At 60.0% G+C, this 16,271-nt stretch overlaps 6 protein-coding genes across 7 annotated transcripts; 1 reads left to right on the top strand and 5 right to left on the bottom strand.

Annotated features, from left to right (window-relative positions):
• Positions 1-166: 166 nt before the first annotated feature.
• On the bottom strand, positions 167-4,954 carry SDRG_05228 (hypothetical protein). The gene is made up of 10 exons (XM_008610934.1): positions 4,808-4,954; positions 4,698-4,754; positions 4,520-4,651; positions 4,096-4,476; positions 1,207-4,047; positions 1,128-1,157; positions 981-1,082; positions 727-930; positions 574-679; positions 167-525 (listed from the first exon to the last, which is right to left on the bottom strand). The coding sequence occupies exons 1-10, from the start codon at positions 4,925-4,927 to the stop codon at positions 200-202; spliced, it is 4,299 nt and encodes a 1,432-aa protein (XP_008609156.1). The 5' UTR covers positions 4,928-4,954; the 3' UTR covers positions 167-199.
• Positions 4,955-5,084: 130 nt separating this feature from the next.
• SDRG_05227 (hypothetical protein) lies at positions 5,085-9,107 on the bottom strand. Its single transcript, XM_008610933.1, has 4 exons — positions 6,571-9,107; positions 5,509-6,504; positions 5,301-5,462; positions 5,085-5,250 (listed from the first exon to the last, which is right to left on the bottom strand). Exons 1-4 carry the CDS (start codon positions 9,073-9,075, stop codon positions 5,158-5,160), a joined length of 3,756 nt encoding a protein of 1,251 aa, XP_008609155.1. The 5' UTR covers positions 9,076-9,107; the 3' UTR covers positions 5,085-5,157.
• Positions 9,108-9,624: 517 nt separating this feature from the next.
• On the bottom strand, positions 9,625-10,786 carry SDRG_05226 (hypothetical protein). The gene has a single exon (XM_008610932.1). It carries the CDS (start codon positions 10,753-10,755, stop codon positions 9,700-9,702), a length of 1,056 nt encoding a protein of 351 aa, XP_008609154.1. The 5' UTR covers positions 10,756-10,786; the 3' UTR covers positions 9,625-9,699.
• A 768-nt stretch (positions 10,787-11,554) lies between these two features.
• SDRG_05225 lies at positions 11,555-12,416 on the bottom strand. 2 transcript variants are annotated; one of them, XM_008610931.1, is made up of 5 exons: positions 12,208-12,416; positions 12,050-12,146; positions 11,904-12,001; positions 11,670-11,860; positions 11,555-11,621 (listed from the first exon to the last, which is right to left on the bottom strand). In XM_008610931.1, exons 2-4 carry the CDS (start codon positions 12,057-12,059, stop codon positions 11,750-11,752), a joined length of 219 nt encoding a protein of 72 aa, XP_008609153.1. In that variant the 5' UTR covers positions 12,060-12,146; positions 12,208-12,416; the 3' UTR covers positions 11,555-11,621; positions 11,670-11,749. The 2 variants fall into 2 exon arrangements, with proteins under 2 accessions (XP_008609153.1, XP_008609152.1); XM_008610930.1 differs by having other exon boundaries at positions 11,555-11,860.
• A 77-nt stretch (positions 12,417-12,493) lies between these two features.
• Positions 12,494-13,607, top strand: SDRG_05224 (hypothetical protein; the record flags this gene model as incomplete). Its single annotated transcript, XM_008610929.1, has 8 exons — positions 12,494-12,604; positions 12,649-12,753; positions 12,796-12,951; positions 12,994-13,045; positions 13,093-13,203; positions 13,257-13,334; positions 13,376-13,419; positions 13,464-13,607. 8 exons carry the CDS (start codon positions 12,494-12,496, stop codon positions 13,605-13,607), a joined length of 801 nt encoding a protein of 266 aa, XP_008609151.1.
• Positions 13,598-16,241, bottom strand: SDRG_05223 (hypothetical protein). Its single transcript, XM_008610928.1, has 8 exons — positions 16,172-16,241; positions 16,058-16,124; positions 14,795-16,015; positions 14,616-14,744; positions 14,448-14,566; positions 14,201-14,402; positions 14,033-14,158; positions 13,598-13,990 (listed from the first exon to the last, which is right to left on the bottom strand). Exons 1-8 carry the CDS (start codon positions 16,231-16,233, stop codon positions 13,628-13,630), a joined length of 2,289 nt encoding a protein of 762 aa, XP_008609150.1. The 5' UTR covers positions 16,234-16,241; the 3' UTR covers positions 13,598-13,627.
• Between the last annotated feature and the right edge of the window lie 30 nt (positions 16,242-16,271).

The following is a 16,271-nucleotide window of genomic DNA, read 5'->3' as shown; positions in this document are numbered from 1 at the left end:
CGACGACGGCGCGTGGCCGCGCCACCAGATGGCCATGATCGGGATGGTTGAACTCGTAGCACATCAATTGCTTGGGCAGAGGGCTGCGTGGGCAGAGACGGGCAGCCGCCATGCGATGCTGCATCATTACTCCGCGCTAGCTCCTCCAACCCATACATGCAAGCGTGGCGGACGCGCAGAACGGTACGATACGCGAATCTTAAAAGCATTTCGTATGCACGATGGCCGCGCCGTCGTGGCGCACGTCGGCGCGTGTGATCCACTTGTGCGACGAGAGCTTCTGCGCGTGGACGACCGCGCCGTGGTAGAGGGTCTCTGGCGCGACGTGGACTTGGATCAGCGTCGGGTGCGGCACCGTGTCGATGGATGCGACGCACTCGGTGAGCTCGCGATGCAGGCGATCCGCGAGACCGGCGACGGACGCCGGGCCGCCGGTCAATACGATGTGACGTACGAGCGTGCCATGGATCACAGGCGTCGATAGCCCCAGCACTTGGAGGATCGCAGTCACGACGCCCATGGCGCCTACACAGCGGTACGCATTCAAACGAGTGGTGGCGTCCGATGGCCTACACTGCGCGGCGTCGGGTGCAAAGAGGCGGTCGAGCGCGGTCTCGGGCGTCTCGGAGGCTGTCCACACGGGCGACGCGAGCGCGAGCTTGACGACGGCATGTTCGAGCTAGTCGAACACTTGCACTTGTCGACGATAGACTTCGGTGGACGTACCACCATGTCTTCAAAGATGGGCACCACGTAGAGCGTGTCGACGCCCAGATCGACGACGAGGCCCGTGTGGCGTCCGGCGGCCACGAGCGCGACTTGGGCGTACGTCACGAGGTTGACGCTCGATGCATGGCAGTGCTCAATGGCGATGTCGACGAGGCGCTCCTTCTCGAGCGGCGAGATGGACGGTTTGTGCAAGAGAATCATCTAGTTCAATGAACGACCTTGGTGACATTGGAAGACATTCGCGCAAGTACCTTGTACAATGGCGGCGCCACCTGCAAGAGCGAAAAGACGCGGCGCAGCGTCGCCTCGAACGCGTCAAAGTCCTGGATCGCACCGAGGCGCAGGAGCGGTTCCTATGTAAATAGGTTGGCATCGGCTAGGACGAGCGGGGTACGCACCGCAGGCGTCCGCGTGTCAACGTGCTTGGCCTATAAGCAGAGGCGGCGAGGTCGGTTTGTCAGAACATATTCAGTGTACCAGGAGCCGGAGGTCGGGAAGGTTCGGGCTTGTGCCACTCCGTACAACGCCAGCCTGGATCTCGTGGCTGCCGATGTGCACCACGACAACCCCGATGGGTGCTGGCTCCTCACTGTCGACACCACCAATGTCAGTCGTCGACGCGTCTACGGCATCCCAGCAACAAATGCGACACTCGGCCTCGTCGGGCGTCGTGTCGTTGTCCGTCTCGCCGTCGTCGTCATCGTCGTCGTTGTCGGTGTTGTTGTTGTCAGTTGCCACCGGATCGTTGGCTGTCGCCGCCGTCGTGAGGACACGTGTAAGGAGGCTCTGGGTGTGGTGCAGAAGCGCCACAATCTCAGACTCGGACTCGCTCGTCGAATGCAGTGCATCGTTGTGCTGGTCGAGGTGGTTGGCAAGGCGCTGCAGCACCTCCGTGTTCATCGGCGCCGTCATCAGATCGCCAGTCGCACGCTCCAGCTCGGAGCGTAGCGCTGCTAGCTCTGTTCCCGATCCAGCGCTGGGGCTTACGGAGGTATCAGCAACGTCGCTCTCGTCACCCTCGACGTCGTCATTCGTCTCGGGAATCGTCCAGAGCCTGCGCTCCAGGCATGGCGACTCGTCCGTGTCCGACTCCCACGGACCAAAGTCGCCGTCATCGGTGGCCATTGGCGCTCGAATCTCGGCCGAGAGCTCGATGCGGCGCGGCCACTCGTCGTCTTCGCACGTGAGCACGCGACGGTCCGCCTCCAGAGTTGCGATCGTCGCCTTGTACATTTCAACGTCGTACTGCAAGGTGCGCACGAGAGACTGGAGTTCCTGGACAAGCTCTTGGTGCAGAAGCAGCGTCGGACGGGCTTCGTCAGCCTTGCTACCCAACGGTGGCGCGTCTGGCGAGAGCAGCTGTTGCAACTCGGTCGCTTGCGCGCGCAAGTGATCTAGGAGTGCAATTTTCTCTTCCGCCATCGTGGCCAAGCACATCTCTTGGCGTGTAATAAGGTCTTGCAAACCTGGTACTGGCGACAACTCTTCGCTCTGCATCGCGCGCTGTTCCATTTGCGCGAGGGTCGCCGCGTGGTCGGTCACAAGCGCCGCGAGGCGAGCGTGGGCGCTAGCGTTCTCAGCGTGGCAGGTCGCGAGCTCCATCGTTTGCTTGTCGAGCGCAGCGTTGGCCTCGACGAGCGCGGCGTCTTGCGTTGCTGTGCTGATTTGCAGCGAAAAAATGGTCATTTCTGCGTTGTTCGCCGCCGATGTGAGCAGTCCAAGGCGGGCGTCGGCCTCGGCAACACGAGTCGACAGCACGGCTGCCTCGCCTTGCAGATGCGACATTGCCCTTTGAGTCGCATCGGCAGACGCCGTATGGGCCAGTAACGTCGCGCTGAGGTCTTCCAAGTGCATGCCAAGTTGCTCCATCTGGGTGCGGCTATCACCGACGTGGTTGGGTGTGGAGCTCGGGAGGAGGTATTTGCGATGGTATGCTGTCTCTTCCGCCTGCATGTGATTCGTTTCGACGGCCGACGCGAGCTGCGATTCTGTCGCCAGAAGCTGCATCTGAACATCGCGCACGCAGGCGCGGTGCGACTCGACGTCGGCGTGGGCCAGCTCCAGCTCTTCGAGAGCCATTTCAAGCGCGCGCGCTTCGAGCGCGGTTGTGACTTCTTGTGGAGGCGAGTTGTCGTCGATGCGCACGACCGCCATTGGTGCCATCCGCTCGGTGTGGCTCTCGCAGTCGGCGCTTGCAAAAGACTCGCACGCGACCGCAAGGAGACGACCGCCCGGTGTGTGCGGAAACGTCGTGCGTTCCCACGGGCCATCACCCGCTGCCACGTCATAGTCGACGCGCAGCTTCCCCGCTGCGCAGTGGCTCGCCTCGAGGTCCAAGACGAGCTGGTCGACCTCGGCGTCGCGCGCTGCGAGCTTGGCAAGCGCGTCTGCGACGTCAGACCGAAGGACGTCGAGCTCCAGCTCGTGGTTGGCCTGCATCGCTTCAATCACGGTGATCCACTGGGACGTCGCCTTGACCGGCGAAGGTCCTTGCTTACGTTCTTCTGTCGTGTCATTCTCATTGTCGTGGCTCGCAGCGGTGGCGTCACCGCTGTTGATGCTTGGAGTGCTTTCGTCACCGGGGAGGACGCTGGCACCGTCCATAACCACCGAGACAACGCCGCCCGCCGCCAGGAAGCCACGTAAAGTTGTACTTGTCGCATCGTTGTTGTTGACGTCTTCTTGGCAAGACGTGGATGGCGATGCCAATGTTGTCGCCGTTGTTTGCGTGCTCTCGTCACAGCAGTGGCAGCGCGCCTGGCAGCGCGTCACCTGAAGCTTCTGGAGCTGGCTCTGCACAAATTCGCAGTGGTTTGTCGCCGCATTCAGTGCCTCTTGGGCCTGGACGAGATCGTCTTGGCACGCTGCGTACGCCTCCAGCACCGCTTCGTGGTCTCTAGCCTCGTCGTGCAGCTGCTGCTCAACCGCTTCAATATGCTCGTGGGCAGCGCTGAGCTTTTCGTCGGCCGCCTGCCGCTCGTCCTCGAGCGAGGCCTCCCACCGGTCGCTCAGCGCCTCGAGGGCTTCTTGCACGACGCTACATTGCGTCGCCCAGAGCTCACTTCTCGCCGCTTCGTTCTGCGCAGCGTCCGCCAACTGCGCATTTGCCGCGGCCAAAGCCTCGACGTGCGCCTCCAAGTCGTAGATCGAGTCGGTGGTCACGCGGCACCGACGCTGCAGTGCCTTCTCGAGACGAAACGCGAGAAGCTCCTTGCGTTGGGCGTCGCAGGTTGCTACAAGCTGATCGTGACGACGGCGTTGTGCCGAAGTATCCTGCGCCAGCGCCTGCGTCAACGCCTCGTGGAGTCCCTCGTCCGCCTAGCGTATTTCGTGAGCTTTTGCAAAGAGGCGAGCAGCAGCACGGACATCAAGGGGCGGCAGCGACAGCATCGCATGCCACTGCCGCATCGACGCGAGCAGCGCCGCGTTCTCGGCCGTCGACCGCGTCAGCTCACTGGACTGCGCTTGGCACTGCGCTTCGAGTTGACCGAGTTCGAGGCGGAGACACTCCATCGTCTCGTCGAGCGCCACGGACGTCCGTCGCACCGGCATCTCGTCGGCTTCGGGCGGCGGTGGCAGCACCATTATGCCCTCCGACTGCCGACGGGTGAGCGCGGCCTTGGACTGGAGACTCTCCGCGCGGAGCTGCTGCTGCACTTGGTACAAGTCATCCACGTGCGCCCGCAGCGTCTGAATCTCCTTGTCCTTTTCGGCCGCTGCGTGCTGGAGGAGCGAGGCCTGGTCCACCTACGCCATATCGTCGCACTGAGGTCACTCTATATCGGCGTACCGAGAGGCGCAGCTCCTTGTTGAGTCGGCTCACACAGCTATGGAGCTCGTCGCACTGGTCGCTCTTGTCACGCAAGCGCTGTGTGAGGTCGGTGACCGCCACCTGCAGCTCCTGCGACCGCGTGAGGGCATCCTACACATTCTTCTCAAACGATTGCACGGGCAGACAAGCGACGCACGGGCTTCTCGATCGGCTTGCGAAGGCGCGGGACCAAACTGCTCGTGCTCGCGGCTCTCTGCCATCATCGTCGTCAACATATAAGACGAAGATGATGGAGAAGAAGCGTACAACGGGGGTGCCACGGTACGGAGGCAGGCGCGAGGCGGCGCGCTGCTTCGCCTTCTCGGGCTTCATTGCATGGAGCGTCTCGAGAACAGCGGCGACGCTCTCGTCGCCCGCGTTGTTCATACTCCGACTGGTCGGCCTTTCCCGCCGTTTCAGTCTGATGATACACACCGCTTCAGCCCCAAATTGCACCAAATTCCACCAATTCCACCGTGTGGAATGCAACTGTGGGAACCACCAGAAATCTGGGCAGCACCAGAAATCTGGGCAGCACCAAAACTGATATATAAACTATTGCATTTCCAATCAACAAGAGCGTCCTATGCCCACTGTCGTCGGTGTACGAAAATGGCTCAGAGCTTGTGCGACATGACCACGGTCTCGCCGAGCTTGAGCTTGAGCTTCTTGCCCTTGAGCTGATCGAAGGGCCCTGCCATGCCCGGCAGCTACACAGGACATGACTCGAAATGGGCAACGAGACAGAGTCGGCTCGTACCGGAGGCGACCCGCTCGGTGGACGCTTCTTGCTGTGGTCGTCGCCGTGGTGCTTGGACTTGGTCGGGTGCCCCGACGACGACGACGACTTGGTGTTGGACTTGCTCTCTTCGATGAGCTTGCGCAGCGACTCGTAGCCGCCGGCCCAGTTGGCCGGTTTCTCCTACATTTGCGCTCAGACAATGCTCACGGATCATCATTGTGTGTACCTGCACCGAGTGGGCAAGGCAGATCGGCGTCGCATCGCCCCAGATCTTGCGGTAGAGCAGCGCGAGCGAGACGCGCAGCGGTTGGTCCGTGCTCGCAGTCGTGTTCATGATCGACCAGAGAAGCTCAGCAGCCGCGCGCGTCGCCAAGCTGTCTTCACGCAGCGACAGAAGCGACGGCGGCGTAAACGTGCTCGCAATCGACTCTTTTGTCGGGCTCTTCTGCAAGAACGCGCCGTGGTGCTCCATCTGGATCGCGTGCATAATCCCGAGCGTGTACGCGTGGTCCCACGTCGCCAGGACTTGCGCCGCCACGCTCGGCGGGAAGCCGCGGAGGCAGTTGAGACACACCTGGATCGCAAAGCGGCGAATGCTCGGCGAGCTCTCCGTCTCGACGAGTCGCAGCGCATACGAAATCGCAGCCACGGGGCCAAACGGCCGCGTCTTCTTGGAGGCTGCCTCGTCACGCGGGTCCTCGGCAAAGTAGAGACGCAAGATGCTCTCGATCGCAGCCTTGCGCACCATCGCCGGGTACTTGGGCGACGCGTACCGGTGGTACGGCACGGCGCTCTCGTCGGCGAGGCGGCCCGTGAGCTGGAGGTTGCAGAGCGCTTCGAGACAGCAAATCGTGATCGTGTGGCCGTAGCTCGGACGGACGTCGTCGTAGTGCAAAAGGCGGAGGATCTCGGTCGCTGTCTCCTTCTTCCCCAAGCTGCGGTTCTCAAGGACGAGCACGGACAACGCGAGGATGAGACTGCCGACGTAAAAGCAGTCGTCCGCGACCGAGCTTTCGTCGGCCATTTCGACATAGTTCTTCGAGTTGTCGTTTTGCATGAGCAGCTGCAGCAGAAATGTTTCAATCTCGGGCGGTGAAAAGCCCGTGCGCGACCGGACGACCGCGAGCGCTTTCGGGATTGCCTTTTTGATCTCGTACTCGCCCTCGGCGTAGTCTTGGATCTGAATGTCACGGCTCGTCGTCGACTGCTCCTCGCCCACCGACTAGCGACAAAAATATCAATATTGTATCAACCCACGCCGCCCATGAAAACAAAGAGAAAACGATACCTCCAAGATGACCTTGCCGCCCGACGGCAAAAAGTAGTTGGGCAGCGGCATGTCGGCGGTCCGGTCAAAGAAGTGTTCCTTGAAGATGCGCACGAGGTTGTGCATGCCCTTCCAGTCCGGGAGGTCCGTGCGCGCGTTGGTCATGGGCGCATGCAGCGACTGCCAGAGCCCGAGCGCGATCGCGGCCTCGGCGCGGAGCCGGCGCGAGTGGGTCGTGAGGCCGTGCATGCATTCGGTGAGCACGCGGCACGCCATGACATGCGACTTTTCGTGCGCGAGCGGGTAGAGCGCAAGGGCGCGGGCGGCGTGGACGCGCGACCGGACGCATTTCGAGTCACTGAGCAGCTGCTCCATCCAGTTAAAGTCGGGTTGGTACATGACAATGTGCCGGAGCCAGCCGCACTCGGGGTCAATCTTGACCCAGTACACCGGCGTGTCGTTGAGCCCCATGCCCGCGCCCGAGATTTGCGACGAGTAGTCGTCGTCGCTCTGGTCGAGCTTCTGGCGCGTGCGGCGCTTCTTGCGGACCTTCGAATGACACGGAAACTCCCACTTGTGCCGGAGCGACTCGATGCGCTTGTGGTGGACGTACTCGCTCTGCTCTTCCACGATCGTAATCTTGATGTTGCCCGTGTACTTTTCACAGCCGGGCAAGAGCGTCTGCTCCAAGACGACCTCGGCTTGCGTCTGCTTGCGGTTGTACCAAAAACCGACGCTAAAGAAGGGCAGGCCGCCGTGCACGATCCACGTCTGGAGAAAGAGCCGGCACAAATCTTGACCTGATGCGCCCGCAATGCTCTTGACGATGCTGAGCAGCGACCACGTCGAGAGCGCTTGGGGCTGCCCGGTCTTGGTTGCTGTCTCGTCGAGGTTGCTGTTGATGACGGACGTGTTGCCGTCGTCCCCGTCATCGCCGTCGTCGTCGTTCTCCTTGTCCTTCTCGTCGTCGTCGTGCTTGGTTTTGCCGCTGTTGCCATTCGACGGCTGCTTGCCGTAGCTCTCGGTCGGCACCGAGCCCGCGACGATGCGCTGGAGCGAGATTTGCAAGTGCTTCTGGCCCACGCGCTGCTCAATCATGTGCAAAATCAACGGTCCCTTGGCTTCCAGGAACGGTACGTACGACGGGTCGTACTCGCCGTAGACGTCAACGTCCGGGTAGATGAGCGTCGGCGCGTCATCGGATGTGAGCTCGATCGTCGTGAGCGCGTCCATCGCCAGCTGGATGCGATACCCGTACTCTTCCTCACCAAAGACGACCTTGACGTACGCGTTGACAAGGTGCCCGACGACGCCAATGAGCACCCAGGCGTCCTTGGTGGTCTGGATGCCAATCGCACCGGCGATCCAGCTGCCGACAAACGCCTTGACTTGAAGCAGGTGCGACGGCAGCTTGCGGTCAATGATGGTCGGCCCGTAGAGCGAGCGCTGGTCGAGGACCGACGCGCCGGCGTAGTACTGCACCTCGTCCGGCGGGTCCTCGACGTACACTTGCTGGTACGTCTCGAACGGGTACCGTGCGTTGAGGTAGCCTTCGTAAAACGCGAGAATCGACGTCGTTGGGTACGGCTGGTGGGCCGTCGACTCCTTGTTCGACTTGGAGAGATGGACGCTCGACGTTGTGTGCACGAGGTCCTCGTAGACTTCTGGGAGACAAAAGTACGTCATGCGGGGCATCGCCTCGGGGATGTACATGCGGAACGGCCCGACCGCAAAGCCAAGCATCGAGCAGTTGGTCTTGGTGTTGACAACGTACCGGAACGACCGGTACGACTCGTCGAGCGACTGGTCCACGAGCCGCCCGCTGCAGATCGCAACGCAGTAGGCGGGCACGAGAAGCTCGATGCGGAAGGTGCACGTGTCCTTGAGCGAGTCGCGGCAGGGCATCCACATGCGCGCGCCGTCGCAGAGGCCGCCAAATGGACCGCAGTACGTGTACATGTGTGGCGATCGGTTCGGGTGGTCGGCGTCCGGAAGGAGGAAGCGGACGCCACCGCGCGGGTCCTCGAGGACGTACTCGACGCGGATACGCAGCGGCTCGTACCCGGTCTGGCTCGATGGAATCGTGTCCAAGTCCCAGAACGCATTGTCCTTGGCGTGCTTGCTGTCGTCGTCGGTCACGTTGCTATTGTCATTGTCGTCGGCCGACGACGCCTGCGACGCGCTCGGCGCTTGGCCGTTCGTGCGCTCGATGGGCGCCGGGAGCTCGATCACCAGCGTTCCTTCCTTGGACGCCACGATCGCACCGCGGTAGAAGAGGTCGTACGAGGCCCAGTCGCGGTAGCTCTCGTGCACGACCTCGGAGAGAAAGTCGAGCTGCTCAAAGCGCGCGTCGAGGCCGTTCACGGTCACCCGGGCCACCTTCATCTGCCGGCAGTGCACGCGGACGCGGCTGAGGTCGCTTGCCTTGGGCGCGAGGATGAGCTCCGAGACGCCGACGAGCCGCTTCTCGAGGAGGTCCACGCGCAGCTGCAGCCGCTGCTGGAGGTAGTCGTAGTCCATCATCATGGTCGGCCAGGTCGGATGGAGCCCACAGGAATTCCTCGACTAAACCCACGCTCCCTTGTCGTTTTGCGAGCATACTATTTGCGTATATTTGTCATTGTATAGTGTGCATTTTCTCATCGCGTTGGTATCGAGACGAACGAGACGTCATGGCAACAACCCTACGACGTCGAGTCGTGGCCACGTACAGTACTACAAAAGGTGCCACAAGAATAAGGTGCAGCAAGCGGCCCACAATAATGGCACGCTGCTTTACGACTGCAGTCCCAGCGAGGTGGGTGCATTTGACGTTAAATAGTGTTATATCGACCGGCCGGAATAACACCGTACAAATACCAGTAAAGTGAGCAAAATACCGTAATATCACATGCACCACCAACACACCCGAGCACCCGAGCACTGCCTTGTGCGCTGGCCCAGCAAACCTGCTTGGAGCGGAGGACAAACACCTTGGTTCGCAGCGGAACTCTTGCAAAAGCTCGAGGAGCCCAGCTGCGTCAGCCAATCCCGACGCCATCGACGTCGAAGACCGAGGACAACATCGACCACGTGGCAAGAAGAAGAAGCGCCCTCGGTGGCAATCGTCGATATATACCATATTTACTCAAGCTCCAAGCTAGCTTCTTCCTAGACGAGGAACGTGTGGACGCCATAAATACCGTTTTCGCGGATGAACTGCATGATGGACGTGTGGCCTTGCTTGAACGCCTCGGCGACGCCATGGATCGTGCAGCCCTCGTTGCGGTTCTCGTGGAGCCAGCGGAAGATGGTGAGGTTGCCTTGGCCGGCCGCCCAGTCCATCGCCTTGGTCGTGCAGCCCTCGCGGCGGTGCGCATGCAGCCACTGCAAGATCTCCAAGTGCCCGCTCTGCGCGGCGTAGTCCATGGCGCGCACGGACGCGCCTTCCCAGCGGTGCTTGTGCAGCCACTGGAGGATGTGCTTGTGGCCGTGCTTGGCCGACAGATCCATCGCCTTGTTTGTGCAGCCCTCGCGGCGATTGGCATGGAGGTACTTGACAATGTGAAAGTGGCCGTTTGCGGCCGCCGCGTCCATGGCCTCGGGCGTGCAGCCCTCGCGGCGGTGCTCGTGGAGCCACTGGACGATCTCGAGGTGGCCGCCAAAGGCCGCGCCGTTCATGGCCTCGGTCGTGCAGCCCTCGTTGCGGTGCGCATGGAGCCACTGGACGACATGGAGGTGGCCTTTCAGCGCGGCAAAGTCCATCGCCCGCTTCGTGCAGCCTTCGCGGCGATGGGCATGGAGGTACTGTACAATGTGCAAGTGGCCCGCGCGCGCCGCGTAGTCCATCGCGTCGGTCGTGCAGCCCGGATGGTTGTGTTTGTGGCACCAGTCGACAATGGCGAGGTGGCCATGCGCGCTCGCTTCGCTAAAGACGTACGCGTTGTACTTGAGCTGCGGACCGCGGAACTGCAGAATGAAGAGGTTGCCGGACCGCGCTGCGAGGATCGCGTTCACCCAATGCTTGGTCTTGATGCCACGGCAGTAGAGCAGGATGTGCTCAAACATGAACGGGTCGCAGAGCACGGACGCAAAGAGCGCGTCGAGCCGGTGGTCCTCGCGCCGGGCGCGCTTGGGCGACGACGTGAGCATGTGCTCGACCATGTTGACCGGCGACTTCTTCGCCATGTCCTCTGCCGGGTGGATGTACAGCTTCTTCGTGTTCATGCCGGATCCGCTACTGCGCTCGCGCTGAACCGAATGCAGCAGTATAAATTTAGAGAGGGAGCCGCCACCGGCTCACTTTGGCTTGAAAATGGCGTGTTTTTATTTTATTTTCGATTTTACACAGTATTTTCGTATTTTATCGCATCGCGGTTCCCGGGATACAAACGCCAAGCTCCAGATCCTGTTTCTGCCTCCGATTAGTCACACGAATTAGTGTGCGTGTCAACCAAGTGCCAAAGATCGCTCGTGGCTTCTCCTTGAGTGCTCGACCGAGGCCAGTCGACTTGCGAGCCCCTCGTCGACTACAGTACTCTTCGTAAGATATGCTATCTTTGTCGCAGGAGCGATACGTAGCGATTTGTGTCCAGCACAAAAGGAAGGACCGGATGCGATACCAACGCTACAGCCTTTGGAACCCACTTGACCGTCACATTGAGAACTACTAAGTACACCCTTAACAGCAAATCGCGGCCCGTTGCAGCGCCTCGTGGCAGCTACCGTATCGAGGTGGATGGCTACGAATTGTCTGCTTGTTGATCTTTAAGGAATTGCGAGTCGGTTGCGACAAGGAGACACGGAGCGCCTCACGTGCCTTTATGCGCCCAAGTTCAACTTCATCCTGTGCGTGACGGGCTCACGTCGACACACTAATTTCCGTTGATTTTCGAATCCGCTCGTTTCGATGGTGCGAGATCCTCCCAGAATGAACCTTTGACTGCACCAAGATGCGATAGCATCGCCGGTACTACCGGTAGTACGTAGCCGACGATTCGCATACGTCGCCTTGTGTATATAGATGGCAGATTCCAAACCTCCCTTCTCGAACGCTGCACAGTAATCCAGTCATCCTGTTGCACCCGGAAATACTGTACAACGTCACGAGCAATCTCTAGTGGCTATTCGCACGCAAGTACCTCCCACATCGCATATCTGCCGGGCGTTCATTCAAAAATAACCGATGACGTAATCCGAGACGCGCCGAGGTGATGGCAGCTCACGCAGCAACCTCGTCGGTCGCCGCCGGCCGGTACGCCTGCACGCGCTTCTTGTAGCCGACCCAGATGCTGCTCGTGTACTCGATCTCGGCGTAGTACTTTTCATTTTGCTACCGTCCCATTGCAGGTTGCGTGCATTCAGCGACCTCGTACCTCGAGCTGCGTGTTGATCTCCTTGATGACGTCGTTGAGGCGCACGACCGAGCCCGTGATGCGCGTCAGCAGCGCCTTGTGCTTCTCCTCGTACGGATCTATCCGCAGTCTCAGCACCACGGACGACAAGGTCGACGGCCACGCACTCTTCATCATTGTGCTCCAAATATTTGCTGTCCGGATAATAATTCAGGCCGGGATTCCAGTCCAGGGGCTATGCACACGCAACTTAATGGCGTCAAGCTGGCGGGCAATGCAGGTAGCAGCACAAGTACGACGACGCTGCGTGAGCGTACTATATTACCTTTCGTTGGATGTAGCAACGAGGACTTTGACTAAGCCGAGCGTACGCGAATGGCTAGCTAGCTACTACATGTGCTGGACACGGAGCGCGAAACTTGCACATCATAGCACCATCTCTCCCGTTGGACCATTGAGCTAGCGTCGCCACGGTCGGACGAGGACCGTTGGTGGTCGTTGTCCAAGCGTCTGCAGTTGGAGTCGGTTGAGCGGTGGGATTCGAAAATCGAAGCCATTGCAGAGTACACTTCTGGGACGGCGCATAATCGTTTGGTCGACTCAGCATTCCAATGGCGAGCAACGACCTCCGCGCCCAAGGCAACGACGCGTTCGAGGCCAAGCGCTACGACGAAGCCGAGGCGCTGTACGCCAAAGCAATTCTGCAAGACCCGCGCCAACACGTACGACCAGTCGACGATGCTCTCATCGACTGACGTTGCCATAGGCGCTCTTTGGCAACCGGTCGGCCGCCCGCTTCCACCTGCAAAAGTTTGACGACGCCTTGCGCGACGCCGAAGCAGCCATTGCGCTCGATCCGCAGTGGGCCAAGGTGCGATCGGGATCGACGTGGAATAGGGTTCCATGGGGTTAGGGGTATTTTCGGCAAGGCCAAGCGCTCGAGGCGTTGGGCCATGTCCGCCGCGCGCAAACCGCGTACGAGCACGCTGCCAAGCTCGGCAGTAAGACGCGCGAGGTGCAAGCCAAGATTGCGTCGACAAAAAAGCTCGCCGACAAGATTGACCGCGAGGTACTGTCGATGTAATACTCACTTTTTCTTATAGCTAGCTAGAAAACGATTCGGACGCGGGATGAGTGGACGCAAGTGTACGCGCACTTGTCGGGTAGAGCACACCATTTTCACACGGCGATATGTATGTATATGCTGCAGACACCAAGATGCGCCTCGGTCTCCTCGTGCTCTTTTGGAACCAGTCGAGCAAGCCGGAACGGTTTGCGTTCTTCATGCGGTTCCTCGAGCTCCTTGCGGGGGCCAGTGCCCGTACACTCTAGCTCTTGTTTATGCAAGCCAATTTGTCATGGCTGTTTGCGTAGCGAGCCGTATCTCGAAGTATTCGTCCAATGACATGGAGCCTATCCCGGCTGTCAACTACGAAGAGCTTTCGATTCCCAGTACCCTGTGACGCTAAATCGCTCGACTCACAACCCGTTAGCGCCCTGGACGACGTATTTCGAGCGTCTGGACCTTGCCAAGAAGGTAAGAGTTATCCGCTGGGACAAGACGCTGAGTGGATCGCGCAGGCGGAAATGATGCAAGACATGTACCTTCTCGCGACGCCGTCCGAGCAAACCACGATTGTCAACGACATGAAGTACCTCATGCACGAGCTCTCTGGTCGAGTCCAGAGCAACGATAGAGACGACGACGACGACAATGAAATGTAAAAAGCGAGCGCTTTTTTGGCTTATTTTTGCTTGGAATCAAAGCGGGAAATGCAAATCGCAAACGCTTGGAGCATCGAGAGCGGATACTGGAAGTCCATATTGAAGCAGTTTTGCCCGACACGGCCCATCTGCAAGAGCACGTGCTCTTGGGGCACACTCACGGTCCCCTCGTCGTCGTAGTGGTAGCCGGCGTGCGCGGCGATGTACGCGTCACGGTACCGGTCTTGGTCGAGCGGCTGCGAGTGCACCATTTGAAAATTCTTGACCGAGACGCACGTCGCCCGGCTGCGAAAGTCGACAATGCAGGACGAGAGCGGGTCGTACTGCGTCTCACGCTTGTGCATGCAGATAAACTTGTCGGCTTCGATTACATTTTCACCGCCCTACACTTTCTTCACTATCAACTTGATAGATGGATAGCATACCTTTTGCGAAATTTCGTTGAAGAGCGTCTCCATCGCTTGGTCGCGCGTGATGGGGCGCCAGTCGAGATACCCGGTGCCAGTCTCGTTGATGGACGGAATGATGACTTCCATCTTGCGAGGGTGGTCCTACGTCGCTTGTCGCCAGAGCACGAGCGCCAGTCGACGTACCTTTTTCATGTTGTGGTAGCGAATGATGCACAATTGCGCGCGAATGTGCTGGCGAATCTCGTCATCAATCTCGCAGTCCGAGTCAATGTCTTCTGGGTTGTCGCCTTGGTCAAAGAGCGCATACTCCATCTTGCGCGTGTCCGAGCGCAGCTTGCCGAGAAACTGCTTGCTGCGCATCGCACGCGACAAGAAGAGGTCTTCCCTATCCATTTCGTTATACTCCAAGAATCCAAAAGAGAGCGGATACTTGTTAAGGCTAAACACAAAGTGCGACGAAAATTGGCTCGTGGCTTTTTGCCGACAGTATAAGATCGGCCGGCCGCTCGAGCTGTTGACTTCGACCAAGAGCGTGTACACCGGCGAGAGCTAGTCGACCTCCATGTATCAATATATCAATCCAAGCAATCGTCCGTACGCGGTTTTGGCCAACGCGATTCCGCTCGATAAAACACTTGAGCACATGCCCGCGCCCGGCTTCGAGCGGTCGCGTCACAAAGTCGAGCAAGTGGTTGGGGACATAGGGCACGCGCTTCGGGTTGAAGTACTAGCATTCCCCAGAGTTTCAAAATGAACAAAAAGGAGCAAAGTTGGTACCTCAAACACTCGCTTGGCTTCGTCGACGGTCTTGGCCTTGGTTTTGCGGGATTTTTTCGGCTTGGCCTCGACCGACTGCTCGGTCTCGTCATCGTCGGTGGGTGTCAGTTTCTTGGCGTCGTCGGCGTCGTCTTGCTTGCTGTCCTGGAGCCGTCGATGGAGGTCTTCCTTGCCCATGGATTCAAGCTGCTTCATTTCGCTGTAGAGCGCGTCGGCGAGCGCCGTCTTGGACTTGGGTAGCGGGTGCGTCGCACTGTTGTCGTTGTTGTCGCTGGGCTCGTCGACCTTATCGTGCTGGGTCGTGCTGCGCGGCGCAGCCTTCTCCATCACAATCTCCGGGTCCTTTGCCTCATCGTCTCCCTTGGCGTCGGCCGCCTCGAGGAACGGAATCTCCTCAATGTCGTCGTCCATGCTCGTGTCCAGCGCCGGTTTGGCCACGACCACTGGCGGCTGCTTCTTGACTTGACGCGTCACCGTCAACGTCTCTTCGTCGTCGATGTGGCGCCGGTTCGACGAGCTCATGGGCGCCGCCTTCCCCGTCGTCGGCCCCATCGCCATGGGCGTAAATACGTCTTGGTTCTTTGGCTGCAGCGCGATTTCTTCCATGAGCGCAGTCGTGTTCTTACGCACGACGCCGCCGTCGTTGCCTTCGTTGAGCAGCTCAGCGATGCTGCGTCGCTTGGGCAGTGCTGCGACCGCGGGTGTCGGCTTGGGTGCCACGTAAGCCGGCTCGTCCACGGGTGCAGTGGCCAAGACATCAACATGCTGCGGTGGCGCCTTCTTGACGACCTTCTTTTTCGGCTTCTCGACCTCGAGTGAAAGCTCGGTCTCGGCCTTGGCCTCGTGCACCGGCGGCGACGTGGGCGGTGGCGCCTTGGACGGTGGCGGCGGCTTCTTCTTCGGCTTGGGCTTGGCCTCAAGCTTGGCCTCCTCGTTGGTGCTGGCCTTGGCATCCGCATCAGCTACCTCGGGCGGTGGCGCCGACGACGGTGGCGGTGGCTTCTTCTTGGGCTTTGGCTTCTCGCCGTCGCCTTCCTTGCTGCCGCTGCTGTCAGCGAGCGCAGCCGATCGAATCTTTTGCACGGACGCGTTGACTTTGGGCTGCGGCGACGACGGCGGCGATCCGTTCGTCTTGGCGCGGAGGGCCGCGGCTGCCGACTTGGGTGGCGCGCCCGACGGCGGCGGCGGCGCCTTCTTCTTGGGCTTCTTGACTGCGTCCACCTACATATAATTCTACATACCTGCTAGAATAGGGCTGCCTACGCTGTCGTCGGCCTTGTCGTCGGCCTTGGGCGGCGCCATCTTGGGCGGGCCCTTCGTCGCGCGTGGCCTGTGCAGACGCACCATGAGCGCGTCGGATCCATCAGGTGGACGTACACGACGGGCGCGGTCTCGGCGTCCGACGTCGCCGATGGATCGTCGAGCGGCTTGCTGTCCATTCTTATGGTTTCGCAACTCCCATACGTGGATCTTCCGG

Source organism: Saprolegnia diclina (assembly GCF_000281045.1).
Source record: "Saprolegnia diclina VS20 unplaced genomic scaffold supercont1.13, whole genome shotgun sequence".
Taxonomy (NCBI): Eukaryota; Oomycota; class Saprolegniomycetes; order Saprolegniales; family Saprolegniaceae; genus Saprolegnia; species Saprolegnia diclina.
This window is presented reverse-complemented; position numbering and strand designations above follow the sequence as displayed.